At 56.7% G+C, this 15,461-nt stretch overlaps 1 protein-coding gene across 50 annotated transcripts in view; it reads left to right on the top strand.

Moving 5' to 3' along the window:
- The window catches only part of CELF4 (CUGBP Elav-like family member 4), a 304,371-nt gene that overhangs the window by 220,340 nt on the left and 68,570 nt on the right, over positions 1-15,461 (top strand). For 27 of the 50 annotated variants that reach the window (XR_011504446.1, XR_011504447.1, XR_011504445.1 and 24 more), the window contains exon 3: positions 11,944-12,022. Coding sequence is in view for 46 of the 50 variants with exons in the window: in XM_070513142.1 (XP_070369243.1) it covers positions 11,944-12,022 (79 nt within the window). In the remaining 4 variants the exon portion in view is untranslated. The remainder of the gene's footprint in view (positions 1-11,943; positions 12,023-15,461) is intronic. The other 23 variants (XR_011504448.1, XM_044774628.2, XM_070513144.1 and 20 more) reach the window with 1 other exon arrangement.

The following is a 15,461-nucleotide window of genomic DNA, read 5'->3' on the forward strand; positions in this document are numbered from 1 at the left end:
GGCTGTGAGCATGTTTTGATGGAAGAAACTGAACCTCAGGTCCGAATAGCTCCGGGCAGCCTTGGGAGATGGGCTTGACTTGCCCTGTGGAGCTCTGTTACCAGCACAGATGAGGAGAAACAAGAGGAGGTGGGTTTGGGCTGGAAACGCATCCTCTCTCATCACCAGAACTGACGAGCGCGGGTTTAGGAAGGAACTCCCAATCCCACCACTGTAGTGTGTGAGCAAATACTGAAGAGCCGCCCGTGGGAGCTGAGGAAGGGACTTCCACCTGAGTTGGGTGGCTGGTCCCTGCCACGTGCAGAGCTGTGTGGCTTGGCATTTGGAGAACTGGTTTTGCTACTGCCCTGAGGGCAGAAGGCACAGCTCAAGGCTGGGGCCCAGGGAGGGTGGGTTGATCACCATTTCAGCAGGCCCTTCTGCAGACTGGGTGGTGAGCTCCTGGAGGCAGGGCCACGTCGGTCAGGTTTGCTGTGCCATCCTTGAGGCAGAGAACTGGGCCTGGCACACACGGGTGTTCAATAAGCATTGGATGGATGGAGGGATGGGTGAATGCACAAAGCAATAGGCTCTAGTCTTGGTAGGCCAGGTAGAGAGGGTGGCGCCAGAGCTGGTGGAAGAGAAATTTGGGGTTATGAGGGGTCCACAAGTCCCTGAGCTCAGGGTGTGCCTGCCTCAGGAGAGCATGGCCTCCTCCACCCCCAGTCTCAGCTGTTCCCAGAGGCTGTCCAATCTTTTCAGTTCAGTAGAGTCCAAAAGAGTGCCCAGGGGGTGGGAGTGAGAGCAATCAAATGTTAGCTATTCCCTCAAAATCATTGAAATACCCACTAAGAGAGGAGGCAAGGGGGTGGGGGGGCGGAGAGGAAGGGAGGGGCAAAGGAGGCAGAGGAGAGCTGTGGCTTACTTATGGAGCACTTCCGAGGTGCCAGGTTCCTGCTGAGAGCTTCACCTGAGCTGTCAAGTTTAATCCTTCCCCTCCGGTCCCCTTTCCCCCTCACCGCCGCCCCCCCCCCCCGGCCCCCCCATAGGCAATGTGACTCTAAGGGGTCGAGTAACTGCCCCATCGCGTATAAGCAAGGATATGGCAGAGCTGGGACTGAAATTCCAGCCTCCCAGCTACATCAGGGCTTGTTTCATCCAGAGTTATCCACTGCTGTTTAAAAAAAAAATCGCACATCCCCCACCCCGAAGAGGGCTGGCGACCCAGCCTGGCCGCGCAGGCTAATAAGCTTGGTTTCCACGGCAGCGGATCTTAATTAGGACCACAAGGGTCCTCCCACCCTTGCCAGGGTAACCCTGGGGTGTTGGCGGGAACGGGTGAGACGGGCATGGGGCTTGGAGACAAAGACTCAGATTGCCCTTGGCGTGTGGCCTTGAGGGCGCCCTGACTGGGAGGTAGGGGCGCATGAGTTCCACTGCGCTATTCCATCTCGGCGAGTTTTCACTGCATCCGCCCAGTCCACCTTACCTGCCACAGCCCGGAGAAGCATCTACTCACAGAGATGGCCCCCAACCCCAACCCCAACCCCACTGCAGTGGAGGGGGGAGGAACCGAAAAGCTGACCTGGGAGTCCCTGCCTCCTGGAAGCCAGCAGAAGAGACCTTTGACCAGCTCCTCCCACCTCCCCCCCCCCCCACCGCGAGGGGGCACCTCCTTTGTTTTGTGCCAACCACCCCCTGCCCTGTGGGTGAGGGGAAAGCATTCTGTAAACTTAGATTCCAGAGATCAAGGAGAGGATGGAGGCTTGGAGAGGGATGAGAGAGAGAGGAGAGCAGAGAGAAGAGGAGGGGGCAGCCCCAGGCAGCCCCACCAATAGGCTTCGTCGCTGCCGCCTGCTGTTCCGCTGTTTGCTGGACACTGCCGGGCAGAGCAGCCTGTTGCATAGCAACTGCCAGGGGCCTGTTTGTGGGGGCTGGACCGAGGAAGCTGCTCGGGCTGCAAAGGGGGCTGCAGGGACTGAGCTCCGCGCCCCACCCCGCCTCCTCATCGCAGGCACGGAGCTCCCCACCCCACCGTGTCTGGAGCGCCAGCCAGCTCAGGCAGCACACGCCTGCCAGCCCCCGCCGTTCAGTATGCTAGGATTTGACCACCTTCTCCCCCAGGCCCCCTTCTGAGTAGAAGGCACACAAGGCCAGGCTGGGGCTGGGGCTAGGGGTCAGTCTGGAACCAAGCATTAAAACTGGGGAAATTTTACTTCAATCCTTCCAGTCCATTCTATGCACAAGCCCTAGACTGCTGTCTTCCCACAGATGGGGAGGGGACCAGGTACCAAGATAATGTCAGCCACTCCAGATCTAAACATTCAGCCGGCATTTCTCAGGCTCTCCCAACCGGGCTCCGTTCTCCTGTGCATGCAGCCGCCCCCTTGCTCTCTCTGAACCTGGCCTTCGTGGAATGTCTTCTCTGCCAAAAACAGACAGAGGACACCACTGCCCACAGCCCAAGCTCTGACCCTCCAAGGGCAGCTCCAGGTCCCCCTGCCTCCACCTGACCTGCCGGTGCACTTACACTCCGAGACTTTCCTCACGCTCTCTGGCACCCTGCTGGCCCTTCCCTCAACTCACGCTGGTCTTCTGTGGTTTGTCCTGCCCCTGAATGCCCATCCCCCATATCCTATCCCATGTCCATAGCTTCCCCACCCCATGAGTTTGCTCACCTGGTTCATTTGGTTTCAGAGAGGACTAAAGAACATAAGCCACGTCATATGGTCAGCGCAAGGTCCAGAGCTTGGGAAAGATTTGCTAACTGTCCCCTGCCATGGTCACTGATGCCTCCCAGTCCCTATCCAGGCACATGGCTACAGCCCATGCTGCTCCACACACTCTCATATCCTGACTCGAAGCCAGCAGGCCCAGGCCGGGGCTGGGTCACACTCATGTTATTAAGACAGTCGGGCGCCTGTGATGCTTCTCAGCCGCCTTTTCTCCATCCCCTTGAGGGCCACCTTTGACAGCAGCAGACCAAAGTGAGTCCAGAGGCGATGACTTGCAAAGTGACAGGTGTGGTTGGGGGGACCCAATCACCAAGGGCTTGCTGGAGAAGGACACAAAGGCTTAGGACTCTACTCTTTAGATAGTTATGAGAGGAGGCGAGGATGAAGGTGAAGGCTGGAAAGGGAGGGGGCCCTGCAGCCAGCACGGGGAGAGGGTGAGACATCTCTGTGGGTGACCCAGAGGTGACCTCGGTACTTTGCCAAGGGACGAGCTGAAGTTGTTGGCTGGCAGTCTGCCCCACCCAGGGGCAGTTGCTAGCTGGCTAGTCTAACTGTGGAGAGGGGTGAAGAGCTGACAGGGCCTACATGCAAGGGTGCGTCCTGCCCCAACAAGCATCAGATGGCCTCTTCCGAGTGGGGAGTAGGCGCAGAAGTAGATTTATTAAAAATCTTATCTGGAGGGTTTGCATTTCAATGGGCTTTGGATTTGCATATTTTAACAATAACCTCGGTTCTTCTGTCTGGTCTGCACTCACTGGCTGTCTCTCTAAATGTTGATCGCTGCCTCAGTAAACCCTTCCTAATCCGAAGGTACAACAACGCCACTTTGCGGGAGGCGGGATGATGAGAGAGCCTTTCTCTCTAGGCTGGAAACAGGGTTGCCCGGCAGGTGACCATTTCTGGCCTCTGGACACTCCTGCTGCAGGGGCGTGGCTGAGGCAGGAGGGAACACTGCTGGTGATGGGGCACAAGAGAGGATTCAGTCATCCATTTGGTCAGCGAGCATTTATTGACCACCTACTGTGTGCCAGGTGCCACACTGGGTTCTGGTTGTGCAGTGGTAATAAAATGGGTGTGGGCTTTCACTCCTAAAGAGGAGACAAACATTGAACAAATAAAACCACAAATTTGTGACCATAATGGTCCATAACCATCCCAAGTTGTGGCCAGGCAAGGAAGGAAAGAGTGGGGAGCTTGAAGGGACGCCTAATTTAGATTGCAAGGCCAAGGAGGAAGCTGAGACCTGAGGGGAGGCATGAGAGGGAGCCAGGCAGAAAAAGGAAGCAGAGCTGCTGCACCCACAGGCAGCCTTGGGGTCTGCGCCTCATACCCCAGGAAGGGCGCCGCCTATGGGCTGGCCAGGGTGAGCCTCGGAGTCTAAGCAGTGGTCAGGGACTCCAGCCAAGGCAGGTGTCACTCTGCAATAACTATTGGGGTGTCCTTGAGTCAGAACTTTATGATGACAACAGACGGGATTCCTTGAATTTCTAACCCCTCTCGACAGAATGAACCATATGCAATTTATTAAGGAGGTAATTAAAACATTACTATATTTACAACAAGCTACAAATAATGTGCGCCGCTTCTGCCGTTCCCCTGCGCTCCCTTCTCACGAGGGGACTGCAGATGCCCTGGGCAGGGTTCATTCTCTCATTCCCAGGTTACTGAGGGCCTACTATGCACAGCCCTGGGAATCCAACAGGGCACTGATTCAGAATCCGCCCTGCTGGGGCTTTAAACAAATAATTTCTCTATTAATTAATTTGTTAATTATGATTTGCTAAATGCCATGGAGGCCAAGTCCTGGCAGAGGGCAGAGTCGCTGGAGAGCGCCCCCATAGGGCCCCCACCATCTCCTGCATGATGAGTTCTCTTCTCAGTCCTCTCATTTTGTTGCTTCCTCACCACCATGCTCTCTCTGTGGCTAGAGCTTGTGCACAGACCTGAGCAATGCTGAAAACACCTGATGGTCAAGGAAACGCGGATGCCTGGAGCTGGTGGATGGAGATCAACTTCCAAGGTGTTGGGGACCCAGGAAGGCATCGTATTCGGGGAAGCTTCATGGGTGTGCAACCTGTGTGGTCACTTGGGGCCCCACACTCAAAGGGTCCCAGGCTACGGGTTTGGTGCTCTTGCAGTCGCCATCTTGAAATTCTTAAAATTTTATCTTTGAACTTGTGTTTCGTAAGTGAAGTCTGTGAGATGAAGGAGCACCTGTAGAGGGCCTGGGGTCTTTGTTTCTGCGAGGTTCTGCCACCCACCACCTGCCCAATCCACGCACGTCCTGGGCCCCACATGCCATCAGCCTGCCCTCTGCGCCAACCAGCAGTGGCCTGAGTGCAGGTTAGGGGAGGGGAGGGGAGGGCCCACTCATCCTTTGGTAGCCTGTAGAGGCTGGCAGAGCTGTAGCACATATGGCTGGCCTTCAGAGGCCATGTCGTAACGGGGGTGAGCCTCTTGCCCAGGTACCTAGCACATCCCTGGCATAGCATTTACAATACTCTTAAGGGTCGCCTGTCCACTGTGGGTTGGGGTAGGGGGAGCCTATGGGCAGAGGTGAAGGCTGGCCTGACTTCCCAGGGCCCACCCTCAGCTGGGTTGCAGTGTGTCAGCCCTTGGTCAGTGGAAGGAGGCACCCAGCAGTCCCTGGGCCCCAGCTGCCCCCACCACCGTGTTGCAGGGTGGGGCTCTGGGTATCTGTGAGGGTCTCCCCACCTGAGGGGACCCTCTCTCTTCCTTCCAACCTTCCTGAGTCTGGCTCGTGTTTGTCTCCCCTGGCCAGCTCAAGGCACCCTCCCAGCACAAGCCACAAAAAACAAATGGTGCAATTTTGGTGATTCTGCATAGGAGTTCAGTGTTCTGATATTTGCATTTAAAACTGGCATCACACAAAATAAAGATGAATGGTAGAATCCATGCTCATAATTTAAAATTTATATTTTTCTTTGCTTAAAACGACATCAAATAGCAAATAAAAATACCATGACAAGTTGAGAAAGAGAGAGACCATGGAAGAAAGGAAAAGCTTTACATTTTAGTGCTTTAACGATGCTTTTTTCCTTGCTTTTTGAACAAGGGGCCCTGCAAATTGTGTTTCTCTTCCCAGAGCAGCGATGCCGCTGGGGTTGGGGCACAGACGTCCCGGAGGGCCCCGGCATGCAGGGTCTGCTGCTTCCCCGCTTCCGCGACCATCATGTGTGCTGTAGTGGGGGACGTTCAGTGTAAAAGCGGAGTTCTCTCGGGAGATGAGAACAAACAGCGGGGATGAATGAGAAGCAGGAGCCTGGCTCCTGATGAGGGCATCCGGGAGGGAGTGGGTGGGCGGAAATGGAGATAAGAGCTGCCTCCGGTGAAGGCTGCAGATTTGGACAAGAGAAGAAGCCACATAGCATGGCCACACTCCTTGACAGCTTGGGGAGATGCGGGCCCTTCTGATGAGCAGGGAGCTGGTACCACTCACATACCCCAAAAGGAGCCAGAAAAGCCCCTCAGCCTTGAGATCTGCACACCCACCCTGGAATTACATCTGGGGGTTCAGCTTCCAGCTGGAGAGCACTCTGGCTGTCCCCACAGGCCACCACAATAATCTCTGCCACCCCAACCATCCACCACCACCCCCGTTTCTTGGCGCCGCGCAGGACGTGGTCCAGACCTTCCTAAGGCATTTCTGGGCCACAGATTGGAAAACAACGTGGAGGCTGACGTCGGTTGAGAGCCTACTGTGCTGCTCCCCTGCACCAGTTCCCCCCTTGTCTCGTTTAATCCCAAACCCAACCCAAAGGAGGTCTTTGAAAGTGACTGTGATGTCACACAAGACCACTTAAGTATGTGCAAGCATGCAGGCACACACACACGCACACAAGAGAAGAGAGAGACAGCAGTAGTACAGGGCCATGTGTGACCGGGGGGCTAAGAGACAACCAGTCTTATTGTAAGAATAAGTCTTATTGTAAGAGGAAGTCTTATTGTAAGAGGAGGGCTTGGATGGCCAGTGAGGAGTGACAGGGAACTTTCCAGGTCTTTGTATTTCTGAGGCAGCTCTGGGTCAGCCTCACTGGGGCCAGGTGTGAAGCAGAGGGCTCAGTGCCTGAGAAGACAGGGAGGAGAGCCTAGCTTGGGGGAGTGGGCAGTGATCCCACGGGCAGGAGGCTATCCCCAGTGAGGGAGGGTGAGCTCACCAGTGGACGTTCCCCAGGGCTCTCACCAGCACTGGCTTAGGCAGGTGTCAGGCAGCAAGGGATCCAGGGGACACAGCCCCCTCACACCACCACGCCAGCCCTCAGGAAGGTGTTTGCAGCAGAAGGGAAGCCAGGTGAAGACAGTCTCTTCCCGGTCTGGTGGCAGAACACATCTGGGCACTCAGGGACCAGCAGCCCCCTCTGCAGACTGGCCCAGCTCTGGTGGGATGCTCATTCCAGCCTCAGGGAGCCCCGTGCAGGGTCGGGGAGAGGAGACACACAGAGAGGGACATGGCTCTCACACAGGAACAAGCCCAGGGGCATAGCCTGGGTTGCACCAGGAGGAAAGGAAAGGGGTGACTGGAGCCACTGGGGTTAATCAAGGCCATCTTTGTAGATAGAGAAGGGACGCCCTGCACCCCGACCCACAGGGGGCGGCAGAGACCTGCAGACACCTGTGGGAGGTAAAGGTGGCAGCCAGCAGCAGAGAAGGGAGGGAGGGGAGGTGGGAGGGGGAGAGGAGTCAACAAAGCTGGGCTGGCCAGTCTGTCAGTCTGTCTGTCTGCCCACTGGCCACAGGCCTCTCCTTGCGCGAGGAGCCACGCTGGATGGACAGGTGAAGCCTTTGGACCAGCTCAATCATCGTATTTATTCTAATTGTATCGTAATCGTCCCCAAGGAGCCTGGTTCAAATGAGCTTGACATTATTAAAATTTTAATGCCCAGTTTTCATAGCTGAATGAATATTTAAAGGGTATGTCCCAGCTTAAGTTATGATGATGAAGAAATTAATGGAATGTCTTGTTTAATGCATGGATATGTGTTGATGCAAAAAGTGGCAGAGATGGGGAGGGGGAGGGGAGGCAGAGCCCGAGCAGAAGGGGCCTGGGAGGGAAGGAGTCACCACCCGCAGGCCCTCTGCTGTGGTAGGGAGCAGGGAGGGCCCCAATCCTGGGCCAGGACCCCTCACTCCCCCTGAGGGGGCCCCGGGCTGGAAGCAGAAACACAGTCGACAACAGTTAGTGGTATCCCCAGAGGACTGACCCCAGAAGCCTGCAGGGTGGCTTCAGGGAGCTCCTTCTGACCCCAGGGAAGGCAGCCCTAGAGCACCAAACCCCGCTCCAGGCACCTGGAGGCACAACTAGAGCTGAAGGCCACAAGGGGACAGGGTACACTGATGATACCTCAGAAAGAGAATCAGCAAGGAAGCCCAGCACAGGCCCCCACTGCCTCCAGCCCCAGGCCCTCCTCAAGGACGATACAGCGGCTGAGAGATACGGCTGCACAGACAAGCAGAAGATGGGGAACGGAAAAGCCCTAAGAAGTGGGCTCCAGCGTCCTTGAGGCATGATGTTCACCTGCAAGGGACACTCTGGGGCCTAAGTAGTCCTGAGGCCATGGCCAGGGTCAGAGGGTGCAGAGTTAGAAGAATAAGGAAAGGAGATGGCAACTTCCCCTCCCACCTTCCTCCCCATTATCCTCTCTCCTCTTCCTCGATGTCCCTCTCCTTCTGACTGGCCATCTCTGTAGCCTGGCTCGGCCTCCTGTCCCCAGAACAGGCTCACTCTGTCCGCTGCTCCCTCCTCAAGGCAGGACCAGGCGTTGGCGAGGCTGGACAAGGCCAGAGTCTGGAACAGGGAAGAGAGACACTGGCCGAGGGAGGGAGATCTCCCTTCAGGCCCGAGGCATCTGTACAGAGCCTGCTTCAGCTGGGAAATCTTCCCAACTGAGCCTGACACTTTATTTCTGCTGAGAATTAAGAAAGCACAGGGCCGTATTTTATCTCTCCATCTAGCCCGGCACCTCTCTGACAGCCCCGCAAAGGCTGTCTGGACACTGACTATCCCTAGATCATAATGAGACATGAAAAATGGCCCCAGGAGCCACAGGTCCATGGGAACCAATTCACTTCCGCTCCGCCAGTCTGTTTAGAGCACCCCGTGGGGGCCCAGCCCATGGCTGAGGACAGGCGGGAGGCTGGATGAGACCCTGCATCCATCTCTGGGAAGCCCGCAGTCAAATTGGAGCCTAGTGTCGAGTCATGGCAATCAGGGAGCACGCTCCAGGGATGGCCTGCTCAGGGAGGCCTGGGGTGGGGTAGGGGTGCTGGGGAGGATCAGGCCCTGCTCTGTGAGCCTAGAGCAGAGCATTCACGAATGCGCAGGTACCAAGGACAGTGGGACAGTAGCTGGCTGCCTGAGGGTGGGGTGCCCCCCGGGGCAGAAGGCTCCACGCACAAGGAGATTCCATTTGCCTTGTTTAATTTACCATGGAAATGGGCCCCATCGTAGCAGAAACAGCTCTTCCCCAGCCCTTGTCAATCCACAGGACTCACCCTAACCTCTCTCACGTACAGAAGACTGGCCGTGGGACACAGAAACAAGGTGCCAGGGGAGGACTCCTCCCAGTGGTCCCTGCCCTTCCTCTCGACATCACCCCTAAGCATTGAGGTCTGCCTGGGCATGCTCTGGCCCCAGGGTTGGGGCCTCCACCGCAGCCTCACTCACTCCCTCATCTCCACAGCAGCAGAGCCCAGCTGGGCCGGGTTCACACACCTCTGCTGGCCCCTCCTCAGCCACACCTTCCTCCCCCTCCTTGCTGAGAAAGCCTGACTCTCCCATCCGGCACCCTGCTCCCCGCACTTCTGCTTTGACCTTTCCTGGACCATCCTCAAGCCCCTCACGCCTGATTCCCAGCATCTCCTAAATATGTAGGCAGGTGTCAAGAGTCCTGGGCTCATCTTGATATCACCCTTTACCACCTGTGTGACCTTGGGCTAGTTCCTTAACCTCTCTGAAAGTCCACTTCCTTGGTTAAAGTTAAAGATACTCTATTTGCATGCATTATAGAGGAAGTTACGATGATCTAACAATATAACCTAAGCAGCATCTGTCCGTGTTCCTTTAGGTGTAGCAGTGTATGGCTATACTCCTAGAGGGGTGGGGTCAGATTTAGGGGGCCAGGCTGAAGAAGATGTATTTGATTTGTTAGCCCAAGGAACCTGGCCCCAAACTCCCATTGCCATGCGGACATTTTCCCCAATGACTTCCTCCCTGGGTCCCCTCCTTCGAGAGTATCTGAGGTCAAATGAAATAAAATATAGAAAGGCCATTGCATCATTAGCACTGCTGAATCCCGGAGCGGCTGCCCCTCGGAGCTTTGGTTCCTCGTCGGCAAGAGCGATAATAATCCCCACCTCAGAGCACTCTGACAATTACATAAGCAAGAGGGTTGTAGGAATATACCCAAGACAACACAATGGCCAGAACTAGGTCCAGGTCAGTTGTTGGGGCCTTTCTAGGGTAGGAGAATGTTACAGGTTTCGGGGAGACCAGGAGGAAGGGGTGTTCCAGGAGGGGAGGGACAATCTGGAAAAGGGTTGGATGCTGAGTCCCAAAAAGTCCTGGGCGGGAAACCAGGAGCACCCTGGCTCCCCTTGGAGCCCTTTCACCCCTAGCCAGAAGCCTGCTCGGCCTCCTGGACCCTTCGCTCAAGAACTGGAAAGGGCGGGGGCTTTTAGGGGAGCCAACGCCCCCTAAATGGAGCTGGAGCTGAGAACTTCATTATGTCTCTGTGGTTGGAGGTTTCTGTCAAACCACAATCTCGTCTGCTGGCAGAGCTTACATACAAAGCACCTTTCTTTCTCTCAACTCCATAAGGCGTGCCAAGTGGGGACTGTGTGACAAACAATGGCATTTGACCCCCTCTCAGTGAGTGGGCTCCCAGCATCCCGTCTGGCCCCTCTGGCCACCTGTGCCTCCGCTCCTCTGCTCTGTGTCCTGCCTCCTGCCTCTGTCCTTCCTTGCGGTGGCTCTGCCCTTCCCCTGGCCTCATCTTCACCTTGCTGAGTCACGGGTACCCACACTCCCCCACCCAGTTGTCTTGACGCAGCCAAAACTCACTTCGTATCCTAGACCAGAAAACCTGAGGAAGCTTGTGATTGGCCAGTGCAGCCTCCGTACACCAGGGGAATTGGCAACAAAAGGTCACCTGGTGCAGGACGGAAGCCCAGAAACAGCCCTGGCAGACCCAGGTTCCCAGGCTCATCCTGCCATGGGCGGCCCAGCATCAGCTTCTCCATCTATAAAATAGGGGTATTAATATTTGCCTGGGGTTTGTGTTTATGAGAGAAATGCGATAAGGGATAAGGGATAAGAGAGATGTGTGGCAGGCAAAGACTGGCAAAGACACAAAGTACAATTCCATTTGTGTGATTCCTACCATTTTTATTGCTTGAAACATCTTGGGACCTCAGGGCTGGAGAGCCTACCCTGGCGCCCTGGGCAGCAGGGAGGATTAAAGACGGCTGCTGCGGAGCTGGGATGCTTGGAGTTCAGAGACCCCTAGTGGCCTGAATGGGGCATTGAAACAGGTCCCCGAAAGAGACCGGCGGCCGGGAGACTTGGGGAGTCAGGCGGTGCCCAGGTGTCCTCCTGGCACCCAGACACCGTGGGAGATGGTAGCTGTGCCCACTCTACACACCCCGAGGGGACAGCTCTGGCTGCAGTCAGGGTCCCAACCCTGAGCTCTGCTCCAACCAGGAGCTGGGTGGCCCTGTGCCTCAGTCACCCTGGGACCCACAGCCCATGTCTGAGATGGCATGGGGTGGGGTGAAACTCATTGCCATGCCCCAGCCTGGGCAGGAGTCATTCTGAGGCCAGAGACCAGCCTGTTTCAGCAAAGCCCCCTGTCTCTCCAGTGAACCAGGGCTGGCCACAGAGCAGCTGGGGGGGACCTCAGATTCTGCTATCACAGATTAGCAAGAGCTGCTCAGAGCTGGAAGGGAACACACAGGGTCTCCAATCCAGGGAAACGCTTCTGAAATCCTGGGGCCCTGGGGACTGCACGGGAGGGGAGATGGGTGGGACTTTATGAAGAGGCACACTTTGCAGCCGCTTGGGTGTGGGGGTGTATATGGGGGTATGTGTCCAAGGGTATGGTCTGTGCACCTATGTACCTGTGAACACCTGTCTGCCTTTGGGAGTGGCTGTGTCTGCCCCACCCCCACCCCCCAGGCCTGCGCTGACGCTGTCCCCTGTGCTCTGTTGCAGATGAACCGGCCGATCCAGGTGAAGCCCGCGGACAGCGAGAGCCGAGGAGGTAGTAGCTGCCTGCGCCAGCCCCCTTCACGTGAGGGCCCACTTGTCTCTGTCCCCCTCCTCCCCACCCCTCTCCCTCCCTTCCTCCCCTGATGCAGCCATGCAGCGACTCCCTGCCGCCTCCTCCTGCCCGCCTGGGGACCTTGGGGCCGGGGGTTGGGCCAGGACTTTGGAGCTCTGGATGACTGGAGTGGGGACAGTGCAGGGAGGCAGAGATGATTGGGGTCTGCTGGCTGGTGGGGTTCCTTCCTTTCTGCAACTAAACAAGTAGCATGTCTCAGGGTACTCTTCTGCCCCCTTTAGGACACCCCAAAGGATACAACCATCTCTGTGTCACCAAGGAACACCCACTGTGATGGGACTTGACCAGTTGAAAGGGTGCCTGGCTGGGAGGAAGGAAATGGTTGCAGCCCTGGCCTGGGAAGGTTCAGGCCAGAGGGGGAGAGCAGAGGAGAGCTGCCTGTGAGGGGTGGGACCTGAGGCCAAGATCCTGGAGACACATACAGGCAGACAGGAAGATGTCTGGAATGGGACAGAGCAAGAGGACATGGCCTCACCCCACAAACGAGGGCCCCCTCCATCTTCTCTATCAATAAGGGCTCCGCCCCTTCTACACACAGAGGCTCCACCAGGCCAGGCTCCTGGCTTCCTCTGCCAGGCCCCCACCATCCTGGGTTCTGGCCTGGGTGCCCATGCCCACACCATGCCCAGGCCACGGCCCTCTGCCCCTTGGCTCTCCTTGCCTGGGCCTGGACAGGTCGCTGTCCTCTTGGCTCAGCCAGGCACTGAGGCATTGCTTCCTCACTCTCCCTCCCCTCAAAAAGTAAAAAGTAAAATAGGCAAAACTACTTGCAAATTCAGAGTCAAGATCCTCGTCCTGGGGGAACTACAGTGTGGCCACAGATGGTCTGCCCGCCCCTGGGGCCTGTGGTCCTTCCAACTCAGGCCGCTGCCCTCTGAGCCCCCGCAGGGCTCTGACCTGGCCCAGGCACAAGGCCTTTATGGCCTGTGGTCCTGCCCACCCGGGCCTCGAATCCCACCCACCAGGGCCTGGCTGGTGTCTTGGTGCTGCCTGAACGGGCCCCACCTCCCAGGGCACAGACACACCTCCCTGGGGCCCCCTGAGGGCTCCCCATCTTGAGGACCCCGATAGTCAAGATGGGTCAGTCGAGGGGTAAAGCGCACCTGTTCTCTCGCTGGCTCCTGCCCCTTTCCTGGCGGTCAGTTCCTCTGGTCTTCTCTGCACCCAGAGGCTCCTTGTCCACCCGGTGCCAGGCGCCCTTGCCAGACAGTGAGGGGAGTGCTGTCCTGCCATGGTCTCACTCGGGGCTTCTCCTTGGTGGCATGTGGCAGAGCCAGGAGCCTGTCCTAGAGACTGACTCCGGGAGGCAGGCCCAGCAGGACCTGGGCCCCAGGTCACCCCGTCACGCAGTGACTCACCTGTAACACCTTGTCAGCGTAGCAGGGACAGGATGCAGCCCAGGGCCCTGTCCCTGGTGGGGAGAAAACTCTCGCGTACAGGCAGGTAACTCCGACAGGAAGTGGCACCTGCAGTCCCAGAGAAGGGGGCCCCTCGGTGGGGGCAGCCAGAGACCTCGAAGGAGGTAGCACCTGAGCTGGCCTTGAAGGAGGGGAGTGTCCACACCTGGAGAAGAAGTGGGGGTGGCATGAACAAGGCCCCAAGGAGGGAGGCCCCTGAGGGGGAGCAGGGGGTCCCTCTGGTGTGGAGCAGACAGCTCAAAGTCCAGCCAGTTTTCCCCAGAACCTGTGGGGGGTATCTGGAAACCCTCTACGCAGCAAGGCTGTGCGGAGCTGTAAGGCAAACCTTTTCTCCCTCCACCTGCCTCCGAGGCAGTAGCTCTCAGACTCCGAGTTGCTAACCTCATCTCCTTTCTCCTATATATCTCCGGCCGCTGACACTTGCCCCAAACCAGATTAATCAGCTCTTTTATTCTTCCTGCAGTCGAAAGGGGGGAAAAGAGAGCCAAACCTAAACATCTCTCTATTAATTGCATATTCAATATTAAACAGTGAGATGATCCTGAGTCAGCATTATCACCAAGCTATTTAAAAAAAAAAAGAAAGTCAGTTTAAAATAATTTAATATCCATTAAATACTTCTTCTTGCGGGGAGGGGGTGGGGGAGAGGTGAACACTAAAACAGATGAAAGAAGTGGGAAGGGGAGAAGGGTATGAAGGCCAGGATGGGAGTGGGATGGAGGAGGAGGCACATGACGGGAAAGGCCCGGAAGATGGGAAGGAGCTTGGAAGACTTGGGACTCTGCTGGGAGGACAAGGGAGGGGCAGGAAAGGGAAGTGGCCCCAGAGGAGGGGGGGGCGGTCTGCCCCACGAGGCTTTCCTCATGCCAGCTCCGGAAACTGTTCCCAGGTTACACAGAGTCCCCAAAGGCCCAGAGGACATGGGACACATGTGCCCTCAGGACCCCTACCTGCACTCCCCTGAATGCTCATGAGCAGTGCAAAGAGATGGATTTTCTGCCTAGGATTTGATGTCCATGCAGGAGCCTTGGGCTATTGGGCAGGTGGATGGCTTCCCCTGGCCTCGCCCACCACAGAGGGAGGCCATAGCCCACTGCAGTCACATCAGCGTCCCAGCTTCTTCTTCCAAATCTCATGCTTCTAGAAGCATCTGCCGGTCACATCAGCTTACACTCAGAGGAGGGGTCCGGGGACAGGCGTGGATGGAGGAGTGCCATGTGTGCAGGTCTGTGGGAACATGGGCGGCTTTTCCCTTTTGGGCTCCTGTCTCTGACAGGAACTGCTAGCTGGCACTGACAGGCCACCGTCTGTCAGGAACCTCCCGTCAGGACGGACAGGAGCTGAGTTCTCTTTTCTCTGGTGGGGGTTTGGCTCCAGCCTTCCCTCCAGAGGTTGGGATAGAGACACAGGTATCTGAAATGCGCCGAGTGTAAGGAAGAAGGACTGGCTGGGTGCTCAGCTCCCCAAAAGAGCACAAGACGGCAGTTCTTGTTCTGGTCCAGGGCCCCAGTCCTGGCTTTGCCCAGAATGAGCTCAGGCCCAGGCACCCCATCTCTGGGCTCCGCTCCCTCTCCTGGGCACAGGAGTACTCACTCTCAGTGAAGCTGCTGTTTACAGAGCACTACTGAGGGCTGGGACTTTAAACAAATATGTTTACTCCCTGCAATAACTTTGGAAAGTGCAAGTTATTGGCCCCACTTAAAAGTACAAACCAAGACACAGAGAGGCCAGGTAATTTGTTCAGGGTCACACAGCTAGAAAGTGGGAGAGCCAGAATTCAAACCCCTGCCTGTCAGTCACAAGCACCTATGTGCTCTGCATTTCTCTGATTCCCAGGATAGTCTCCCAGACTCAGGGGGCAGTGGGATGGTGCCACAGGCATTTGTCATGCCTCAAGGCTCATTCTCAAGGTGACCTAGAGGAGAAGAACAGGGTCCCAGGTGAGGGAGGCAGGGCCAGGCCGGACAAGC

The sequence above is a fragment of the Equus asinus genome, chromosome 7 (genome assembly GCF_041296235.1).
Source record: "Equus asinus isolate D_3611 breed Donkey chromosome 7, EquAss-T2T_v2, whole genome shotgun sequence".
NCBI lineage: Eukaryota > Metazoa > Chordata > Mammalia > Perissodactyla > Equidae > Equus > Equus asinus.